The 11481-nt window shown below is 36.1% G+C and overlaps 2 protein-coding genes and 1 pseudogene across 3 annotated transcripts; 2 read left to right on the top strand and 1 right to left on the bottom strand.

Moving 5' to 3' along the window:
• Positions 1-112: 112 nt before the first annotated feature.
• On the bottom strand, positions 113-1809 carry LOC113068373 (transcription factor HES-5-like). The gene is made up of 2 exons (XM_026241110.1): positions 1621-1809; positions 113-1514 (listed from the first exon to the last, which is right to left on the bottom strand). The coding sequence occupies exons 1-2, from the start codon at positions 1678-1680 to the stop codon at positions 1101-1103; spliced, it is 474 nt and encodes a 157-aa protein (XP_026096895.1). The 5' UTR covers positions 1681-1809; the 3' UTR covers positions 113-1100.
• Positions 1810-2901: 1092 nt separating this feature from the next.
• LOC113068372 (transcription factor HES-5-like) lies at positions 2902-4153 on the top strand (annotated as a pseudogene).
• A 4264-nt stretch (positions 4154-8417) lies between these two features.
• her12 (hairy-related 12) lies at positions 8418-9826 on the top strand. 2 transcript variants are annotated; one of them, XM_026241108.1, is made up of 2 exons: positions 8418-8573; positions 8675-9826. In XM_026241108.1, the coding sequence occupies exons 1-2, from the start codon at positions 8505-8507 to the stop codon at positions 9068-9070; spliced, it is 465 nt and encodes a 154-aa protein (XP_026096893.1). In that variant the 5' UTR covers positions 8418-8504; the 3' UTR covers positions 9071-9826. The 2 variants fall into 2 exon arrangements, with proteins under 2 accessions (XP_026096893.1, XP_026096894.1); XM_026241109.1 differs by having other exon boundaries at positions 8423-8573; positions 8678-9826.
• Positions 9827-11481: the final 1655 nt, after the last annotated feature.

Here is an 11481-nt window from a genome sequence, read left to right as displayed (position 1 = left end):
ATTGATTACTTGATTGTGGTCCACCTGTGATGATTAGGCTAAGTATCTGACGCGCTCCTCCCGAATCTTCATAGATAATTACATTAAGTAAAATAAAACAGAACACAGAACATAAACTTGATTGTACAATTTATTTGTCATTAGCAATATGATCGCTGCTCTTCACATGAGAGCAAATCTGACAGTGAACTTCTGCCTCAACTTTGAAGGACATTCAAGTGCCTTAAAGTACCCGAAGTAACATCAGTAACAATATGTAAATACATATTTTTACAATCATGAAGAACTCATGTTATTACATCTGTATAGTTCTCTTGAACTGGGAATGTCATTTCAATGTCAAAATACATTTAAAGAAAGTAACAACTTGACTTTGAATACAAAGAGTAAAATTCAGATCACTAACAGTGACGATAAACAACTGTCCTGTATAGGGGAAATGTCTCATTCATGTAAAACCATGCAAACATTAAAAACAGCAATTTGTGCTTTCACAAAATCTTTCCTTCAAATGAAAAAAATTAAACTCATAAGAAATATAGGATCTATTTTAAACAACAAAATATAAATCAAAAGCTTTCAGTAAATGAAAGCAGTGTCATCATCCTTTAGATGCAGAGAGAATAAACACAATATGAGTGAAGGAGAGCTACAAGAGCTCAAATCTCTGAATCAGACTTTAACGTTTCTTTAAATCTAAATTTTTACAAATGTAATAATCATTTTACAAAGCAAATGATTCTGATTAAATATTACTGGTCACACAGCTTTAATGAAACACAAACTTTCTCAGTAAATGAAAGCAGTAAGAGAACAAACCCAATATGGGTGAAAGAGCAACAGGAGCTCAAAGTCTAAATCAGACTTGTATGTTTTTATCAATATTAATTTTCACACGTGGCAAAAGATTCTGTACATTCTGATCAAATATTACTGGTCACACAGTTTCAATGAAACACAAACTTTCTCTGAAAGCAGATTAAAGGTCCTGCATAAGCAGCAGAGGCGGAAATCATTTCCTACGTTAGAATTACAGTCCACGCCAATCTCAGACTGGCATTATGAATTCTGTCTGATAAATCACATGGGTCCTGGTGGCTCTACCAGGGTCTCCAGAGCACAGGAGTTTGCTCTTTGCTGCTGCTCTGTGCGGCTGGTGAACTGATCTGAGACGGCGCATGTGTGCGGTTCTCTGTGTGGAGCTGTGTGTGCAGGAAGTGCTTCAGCAGTCTTCTGTGGGACTCGGTCTGCTCTGGACACTGAGACAGGAAGTTGACGGCCTCCTGCACACATCTGAAGTGTCCTTCATGAGCTGCAGTAGAGCTGCAGGCCGAGGGATTCTGGGAGCGCCGCTGACATCTCAAGAAATCAAGCGTCATCTCCAGGACTTCAGCTTTCTCCTGTCTGGAGTCGGGCTGCTGCTTTAGGAACTCTTGACCCAGAAGAGACTTGAGCTTCTCAGTGCTGCTGTTGATTCGTTCTCTGCGGATCTTCTCCACTATTGGCTTTCTCAGCTGAGGAAACATTAGGAACATGCATTTAGAAACTATCATTTCTGCTGGTTATATTTCATAACGATCTATGATTTATGCAGTCAGATATGAGATGTTGAATATTTACCTTGTTTGAGAGTGGAAGTTGTTCTCTGCTGATGATTGCTCCAGTGATTGTAGGTGCCATGGCTGTGTGTCTTGTGTTCGGTTCTCTGTTAGGATCAGATCAGATCTGTGCTCGGCTCTCTCTCCTCTCCCTCTATTTATACTCCCAAATCTCCATATGAATGTGTGAGTCTGGAGTTTGCTGGAGGTTCTCACAGTCTGCAGCCAATGGGAGCGTTTGGGCCGCCATGTGGCTGCTGAAGCCCTTATTGCTCCGACACAATGAGTGCATCTCTGGGGAGCAGGTGGAGGGTGGACGAGAAAGTGCAGCCTTGTTGCTCATCATTAGGATTAATTGCTCACAAGCACGTGCTGTTTATATGAAAGACCTACAATTAAAATAGTGGTTGAAAAATTCTTCCATTCCACCCTTATTTTAGAACTATTTACAGAATTATTAAATATTGATATTAATAGTGATTGTAAGAAATCAAATATGGTCATAAGGATAATAAACAGAAGGTTTGAAATTCATATTTCAGCCAGTAAATAATTATTTATTAATTATCAATAAAATCATCTTCAATTATACTATGGCAAAAATAGTTATAGTATAAAAATTATAGTTTTTAAATTTTATTGAATTAATCTATTTATTGAGTTCTCACTTTTAAGCATGAATCTGAATCCAAACAAGCAAATGAATGCCCATCTCAATTAGGGACAGTGTCATAAACACCCCTGTGAGGTTTCTATAGAGGCCCTTGATGACATGCCTAATTGCCTGCAGTAAGGCACACTTCTATTCATCTCTGATGAATGGACAGACTGTGGGAAAGCTGTGGAAAGTGCAGTCCCAGTCCAGTACTACATCACCCACCTGCAGAACTTCATTCTGTGAGAGGACATCTGAACTGCATCTGAAAGAGGAAATCTGCACCTACTATCGACTTGTTGTCCTGTTTCTTGAGGAAATCTGAAGTAGAACGGATATTTTTCCATTTAAACTTGAGAGTGAAACATTTTTTTAACCACTTATTACTTTTACAAGAATTAAACTTTACAAATTAGAATTAATTGTACAAAAACATTATGTAAAATGATTAAAAAAAAATATTCTTTGATTCTTATAGGTCACTCATCAAATAAGACACTGATCAATTAAAAAACAGATAAAATATATAATATTACTATAATCAGATATAATCTGTTTAAATGAAGAAGCAAATCAAGAATTTTCTCTACTGATCTCAAACATACATTTATTAAAAATGGTGCACGTTCTTTTACTGGTTTCTCAGCATCCGATGCGACTTCAAACGGGGTCTACACTTTCTCACAATCTTCCTCCCTGTAATACATCTCTCTCCATCTGCCAGCTCATTGTTTCCTGTGCAATAAATGCCTCACTGAGCATGTGGCAGCCCTCTGCTCCTTTGAGCTCTTGGAACGCTCCCATTCGCTGCAGACTGTGAGAACCTCCAGCAAACTCCAGACTCACACATTCATATGGAGATTTGGGAGTATAAATAGAGGGAGAGGAGAGAGAGCCGAGCACAGATCTGATCTGATCCTAACAGAGAACCGAACACAAGACACACAGCCATGGCACCTACAATCACTGGATCAATCATCAGCAGAGAACAACTTCCACTCTCAAACAAGGTAAATATTCAACGTCTCATATCTGACTACATAAATCATAGATCGTTATGAAATATAACCAGCAGAAATGATAGTTTCTAAATGCATGTTCCTAATGTTTCCTCAGCTGAGAAAGCCAATAGTGGAGAAGATCCGCAGAGAACGAATCAACAGCAGCATTGAGAAGCTCAAGTCTCTTCTGGGTCAAGAGTTCCTAAAGCAGCAGCCCGACTCCAGACAGGAGAAAGCTGAAGTCCTGGAGATGATGCTTGATTTCTTGAGATGTCAGCAGCGCTCCCAGAATCCCTCGGCCAGCAGTTTGTGACAGACACTACAGATGTGTCCAGGACGCCATCAACTTCCTGTCTCAGTGTCCCATGCAGACTGCTGAAGCACTACAGAGAAAATCACACACATGTGCCGCCTCAGCTTAATTCATCAGCCTTAAAGTTAACATGTTATTCTAGGTCTTTCTCTTTCATGAGAGAATAATTGACTGTATTCCTACATTTGGAATTGACTGTATTTTTGCTATATTGGCAAATCATGCTTTAAGTGAACTAAATCTGCTAAGTTGACAACTATATATATATATCTATCTATCTCACAACGAGATGCCATAACAAATTTCTATAAACATGTTCCTGAATAGATCCAATGGGTCTTTTGATTTTTATTAACCTCTTGTTCTTTTTAGAATGTTTTTTTTTTTTTTTTTTGGTGTTGTAAGTCTTACATAATCAGCTATGGCAAATTCTTTTATAAAGATTATTTAGGGAAATGTATTTTAAACGTGAGAGATTGGTCTAACAATCAAGCACAGTGGTAAGGAAAAGCAATGTAAGGCACTAAATGGAAATGTGGAATGTCATCAAATGTTTTATAAAAATAAATGTCTATTTTACATTACACTTTATGTCAATGTGCTCATTCATAAACAAAAAAAATAACCTCATGTACATTAAAGTTCAAACAACTTCTCACACGTCCCACTAAATTTTTAATTGCATCAGTTGGCTGCAATTACATATTTTATAAATATCTAATTACAAACAAGCACTCATTTGCTTTGCTATCCACTCAAGCAATTATTATCTCCTAACAAGATACCCTATAATCAGTTAGGATAGGAGGCATCCCTGTCACCAGAAAGCAGAGGTGCACACAACTCCATTACTTCAGAGAAAGAACTGATACTGCTGATCAAATATTACTTCATTACAAGTGAAAGTTGTAAATACATGGATTTAAAAGTACTTAATTATCAAAATTAAATTTCCTTTTTTTTTGTCAATGCACTATTATTATTGTTGTATGTAATAATTGGCAATATTTTATGCCTCTGAAGCAACCTACAATACATTATGCCTACTTAATAAACTAGCTAGCTTAGTATCTTTGGAATAAAGAAACAAGTGAGTTAAAAAAAAAAAAAAAAAATTATTGTTAGCAGCATGGTAGTGACCTCACGCAGCTCTGGAAGTGTGTGCATACATCTACCAGTAGCAATTCATCCATATTTGAACTGAGTGATTAGTGAAATGCCTGTAAATACAGACAGATTTGCACTTTTTTTTTTTATTAAACCTGCTTCAAAACCTATCAACACAACTATATCTGTATAACTTTACAACAGCAACACTGCTTTAATAAATAAGCAAAACAGCAAGATTAATTTGACATACAACAATTTCAATAATGCTTTATAATCATGGCACTCGTGGTACTTTGATGTCTTGTATATACAGAACAGTTCAGAGCTGCTTCAAGTCAAACACCTATTGTGTTTTGTTAGGAAACGCACAACAGTTCTTCTGTGGCTTTATAGGAAATATTTTCATTTACACAATTTAGCAAAATCAGAGAATATTATGTCTAATGCATACCATTATAGTAACTTACACATTTTTGAATTGTTGTAAAGAAATATCACATTTGCTACTGGTCAGTGTTCAAAAAATGCAGAGAAATCACTTACGTAGCCCTACAAGAGTGTTTACTGATAAACTGTCTGAAAAAAAGAGGTCATGTTTAAGAGAAGAGAAAAAAATAATAAATCATAAAACCAACTGATGTATGATATATGTCTTTCAAATATACTGAAGTTAAAATCATATGTTCCCCCCCAAAAAATAATTACTTAAGTATAGATACTCAAAAAGTGTACCTAAGTACAATACTCAAGTAAATGTACTTACTGTCCACCGTTGAACTTACTACTACAGTTTGCCTCAAAGGGGCAGATCTACAAAACTGCACATCTTGTACAGATTCTCAAATTCAATTCCACGTAAATTTAAAAGGCAAACCAAACAGTATTTACAGATACTTTATAATCACGTTCTCGATGAAACATTATGTTTCTCAGGTGCTGCTCATTGAACAAGTTCAGCACAGACAAAGAGACCTTTGCAAAATAAATTTACAGAAATACTGCAGACCAGATTGACTGCCTTAACCAATAACATACTGTACTACTCACTATGCTAAATAAATTATAGTTAAAATATTTTATAATGTTAAAAATGTATTTTATTATTTGTTACTGTATATATATATATATATATATATATATATATATATATATATATATATATATGCAATAAATACAGAAACAAACACCTTGGCTCTAGAATTTCTAAATCTAAACTGATTTTAAATACTGGGAAAGTATTAAAAGAGTGTGAGCAGTGTCTGAAGTCCAGATGGTCTTGCTGTCTTAGGTCCCCCTCTTATAAAGCAAGTTCAAACAGCGTGTGATGTGTAACAAGACACACTTCTTTGGTTTTCTTACTGTGGGCAATCAATGAACAGACTGTGGGAAAGGAAGGCTGGCCTCTCATACAGAACTCATGAATCTTCAGTAAAAGCCCAGTGCCTTATGTCACACTAACATTATACGTCTTATGGCCTGTTGCTTAGGTACATGAGGGTAGAGGAAACAGGAACAAAATCATAATATTTATTTAACACTACTGAAACTTAGAAAAGACTTCATATCTTCCATAGTTGATATATATGAACATAATTTATTTGCTAAAATGTTTGTATTCCTCACTATTGCAAAACCACAAGCTTGATTTCCCAAGTTTGTGTGTGACACTAAGACGGACTGTTTGTTTTACAACAAGGACGCAATTAACATTTCCAATGGAGCAATTAGTGTATTGTTTGCACTAGTCAGATTAAAACACCCAGAATGGTGGGAATGTCCTCAAACACAAACTCACACTCAATAGCCTATGTGTGTAAAATACAACCAAACACAAACACACAGAACACACACAATATAAACAGTAGTCTTTGCTATCCATCACAATACAAAAAGAGGCCGTTCTGCCAAGTAAATAATAATAATAATAAAATAAAATTACTTGAAAGGACCAATGTTAACTTAAAATATTAACAAAAAATAAAAAGGCAATAATTCTCCTTTTCTCTTTTAACTAAATAAAGTTAAACTAATGAATAGTCGTACTAAAAAACTAACAAAACAACAAAAATCACTAAAACTTTTTAAATTAAATTATTTTTTTAAAATTAAAAATCGATGGTTTTCAGTCGAAAAATAACTAGAACGTAGGCTACCACCTAGAATATTTTAGACGGAAGAAATAGACTATATAACTGAAAAAATAAAAATAAAAAGTATTTTATGTCTTCTGAACAAAATGTAAATGCTGCTTCCACATAAAAAAAACATAAATAATGTCACGATACGCAAAGGTGGTGCTGCTGTGTGTTTCAATGTGTTCTGAGGGATTTCCAAGCGTGTTCAAACAGCAAGCCCCACTAATAATCGATATTCACCTGATCGTTCTCATTGCATTCCATTGCCACAGTGAAACCAGTTTAATCACGTGTCTAGTAGGCGAATTCTGACGCTTTTGGCTTTGATAAACAGTCGGCGTCTGCTGGGCGTGTGATCGCGACATTAGAGCGGCGGTAACAGCAGTTATATTAGGCTACAGCTGGCCTCCACACAATCAATCAGACGCACTGATCTCAGAGCATGAGCTACTGGAGCGTGCTGACACCTTGCAGAAAATAAGCTAAAGCAAAACACGTTTCAAATCGAAATATTTCGCCTCATTCATTTTTTTTAGAAGATGAAAATGTAGATGTTTTAGTTCCACAGCTACACGAGAACTTCCGTAATCTGACACGTGAACGCGACAGTTTTGAAGCTGACAGTCATGTTGTAACAGTAATCAAACGAATATTCCTGGCCTGGGAACGGACTCGAGTCTGTGTTTCCAGCTGGGACTCTCGTGCCTTGATGTGATGTAGTAGTTTTAACCACGTGCCATTGTAGCAAGTAGGTGTTGGTCACGCTCCCCAAATATAAAACAGCTTACCAAAAAAAAAAAAAAAAAAAAAAACCTTGGTTACATTGTATATAAAATATACTTTTATTACTGCATAAAAAAATTGTATGTGCATGATTATTTTTCCTCACTGGACAGTTTGTGCAATCCAGAGTTTTTGAAGCATATTCTGGTATGAATTAACCCTATAGTATATATGTCCTTATACTGAAAATAATCATATTAATAATGAATAAAAAAAAAAACTGAATAATGAAACAATTTTCACTATTTTCTTGTACTCAAATAATCTTGTTTTATTCACAACTTAGAAAAAAAAACTTTTTACAGTGTTTATTCTTTTTAATCACTGAACAGTTTGTGCTATGTTGAGAATTTTTCATTATATTTTGGTTTAGCAATATGTGAACTAGATGCGTGCGCAGACATCCATTGAGCATTTTCATGGTCCATCAAATAAATTTTATTTATTTATTATTATTATTATTATTATTATTATTATTTATTATTATCTTTTGTATTCTACCAAGCATGTTTTTGTAAAAAAAAAAAAAAGAAAAAAGAAAAAAAGAAGTGCATTTGAAAACATGCACAACCTATATTCATCAGAATTGTTTGATAGAGAATTTAAATCATATTTTTCTAATTGGCTAAAGGGTCAAATTCCTTCACTAAACCTTTAAGTGTGGCGTCCCTTCAATACCTTGGGAAACATTCCTTCAGTGGAAGGCAAGCAGGCAGTTACCCATAAAATTAATGTCCTCTATTGTTGTGATGAGCCGGCCCTCTGGTCTCAGAGTGTGGGAACAGTAACACAGCACAGGCCACATGGCTTTGTAATGCTAATGCTGCCGTATAAATACAGGGGCTGCTCCTCAAAGAGACTCACAACTCTTTTTGCCACAGAAGAAAATCAAGCTGTACCAGCCTGGACATGGCACCTCATGTGGTTACGCTATCCTCTTTTGACCATCTTCACTTCAGTGATAAGGACAAATTGAAGGTATGTTTCATTTCAATGCAGTTCTTCAAAGCGTTTCACCAAAATTGTATTCTTTATGTAGTTTGAAACATTTTCTAATCAGTGTTCCCATTTGCTTTCAGCAGAGGAAGCCGATTGTTGAAAAGATGCGTAGAGACCGTATCAACAACTGCATCGACCAGCTCAAGAGTCTCCTGGAGAAGGAGTTTCACAGCCACGATCCCAGTGCCAAACTGGAGAAGGCCGATATTCTGGAAATGACCGTCAACTTTCTCAAACAGCTGCAGCAGCAGCAGCAGCAGCTTCCTCAGAGGGACCATAATGAAGGCTACTCTCACTGCTGGAGGGAGTCTGTCCACTTCCTCACTCTTCATTCCTCTGGAGGTGGATCCGGCCAGGAGCTCCAGCACCTCCACAACACCCAGCTAGGCTCCGCTCCACCAGCATCTTCCTCTAAACTGAACATGGCTGGATTGCAACAGCATGACAGCAGGAGGCCCGTCTGGAGACCCTGGTAGAGACGCTGTGAACTGTAAACCCTGAGGGAGTCACAGTAACGCCTCTCATAAAAGTAGGAGATTCATTTCCAAAGTGTACATTTGTGTTGTCATCATATTGCTTGACAAAAACTTTAGACAAACATGTGTTTGTCAATAGAAAGAGGTGTATTAATGTGCTTCTTGTTCCGTTTAGGATAGGTCATAATGTGATTTTGTACTACATATGTGATTACTTGAATTTACGGAGCCCCGCACATGACATGCAAAAAAAAATAAATAAATTGTGTGCACGATTTACTAATTTGTTCCCTCAATGTACTGAAACGTGCACACGATTACTATTGCGTCCCCCCGATTTGCTAAAACAAACGCATGATTTCTAAATCGAGTGAACGAAATAGTAAATCGATGGAACACAATAGTAATTGTGTGCACGTTTTAGTACATTGAGGGAACGAATTAGTCAGTCGTGCAAACGATTTAGCCTAATATTTTTTTCCTGCATGTCATGTGTGGGGTTTGTTTTTTGCAAATATATATAAACATATTGATGTATGCATATTTAAATTGAGGTTGACTCCAGTGGAGTTGAAATTGTACTTAAAAGTTTTTCAGAGTATCTTTATGTTTCCACTGGCTATTCTCCATCGTTTGGTAGGTAATGGATGTTGTACCTTTGATAAAGGATCCAGTTTGTTGTCTTGGCCAGTGATGTTTTGAAAATGAGCTCTTATGTCAAATATTTTCTGTTAATAAAATTCTACATGATCAATTCATGGTTTTTGGTGTTTTAATCACTGTTTGGATGTTACAGACCCTGATCTGTTCTGTTTTTTAATTGCTTAAGAAACTTGCCCAATATGTGAACGGGTTAGGGAACTACGTTAAACATCACTTGTGGGCTGATCTACTAAATGCAGGTAAATAAGCTAACAGGTTTAAAAACTAGCTCTCAATTTGTGTGAACCACTGATTTTTACTTGCAATTAATAGTATATAATAAAATAGAAAAATAAACACATAGAATCTTACAACATTCAAAAAGACTTCATGTCCAATTTGACCTTTTTTGTGAGGCAGAGAGAGAAATACAGTTTTTTATTTATTTACATTATTATTTTTCTGGAATAGAGTCAAATTTCATATGGCATTAATAAAACAAATGTTTTATTTTAAAAACAATTGTACAATTTTAAGCTCTCAAATAAATCTAAACTATGTCTATATGAGGTTTCTACCAGCACAGATGGGTAACGTCAAGTAAATAGAATTACACAGCCTCCCCTCTACAGGCACACTTCTATTGTTCTCCCCTCCTGAGAATATCACACTCACAATAGGAAAGTAGTGTGGGAAACACTTCCGTGCTCCCAACTCACACGTTCCGGAGTCACTGGAGATGACCTCCCTAACAACACCAAGCCTTTCATCCTATCTTTTCCCAGGGGCTGATGCAAGTGTGTGTGTGTGTGTGTCACTGAACAATTAGACGAGCAACAAGTGGAGTCCAAAAGTCTACATGGAAAATTCAGGATTTAAAATTTTATTTAAATCTGGTAATTAACAGGAAACTTTAGGATTAAAAAACAAAAAACAAACAAAGAAACAAAATAGCATAAAAGTATTTCAGACATATTTCATATACATACATCTACACTATTTCTATGTCACTATTCAAGAACAGATGTTCCTCCATTAAAGGTTTAGTTGAATAATTCAAAATTATTTCATTCATGACTCAAGAAATTGTTGAATAAAGTTGTTATTTTTCTTTTCTTTGTGCATAAAAAGTATTCTCGTAGGCTCATAACATTACAGTTGAACCACTGATATCATGTGGACTATTTTATCGATGTCCTTACTACCTTTCTGGACCATAAAATATTTCAGTTGCATTGCTGTCTATGAAAGCTCTTCAACAAAAATATCTAAATTTGTTTTCCAAAGATGAACGAAGGTCTTACGGGTTCAGAATGACATGGGGGTGAGTAATCAATGACAGGTTTTTCATTTTTGGGTGAATTAAGAAGGTGAGATGCGTATGAGAAGGTGAGATCTAGAGGGAACGATCAAAGCGATGCAAATATGCACACGTGTTTGTCCGTTCAATTGACTTGAAGCATCGCTGCATACAACCCCCCCCCCCCAACACACACACACAAAAAAAACTAAGTGTGCCCCAATGCTTTAAGTCAAACGAACGAACAAACATGTGAAAGTGATTCGAAAGCACAAGGAGCCATCTGCTCTGCTCTTTATAGCTCTCATGAATGTTACACATCGATCAACCTGCACAGTGCAAATAGCCAAAACCTGGATATTTTAGGCATTATTAAAATCCTGGCTTGGACGGTGCATATGGCCACACTACCCATTCACTGCAGGTGATGTAATTCTACTTTTCTCCAAATCTGTTTTGATGAAGAAAC

This window comes from Carassius auratus, linkage group LG44F, assembly GCF_003368295.1.
Source record: "Carassius auratus strain Wakin linkage group LG44F, ASM336829v1, whole genome shotgun sequence".
Lineage (NCBI taxonomy): Eukaryota > Metazoa > Chordata > Actinopteri > Cypriniformes > Cyprinidae > Carassius > Carassius auratus.
Note: the sequence above shows the minus strand (reverse complement) of the source record. Positions and strands in the feature narration are given on the sequence as shown.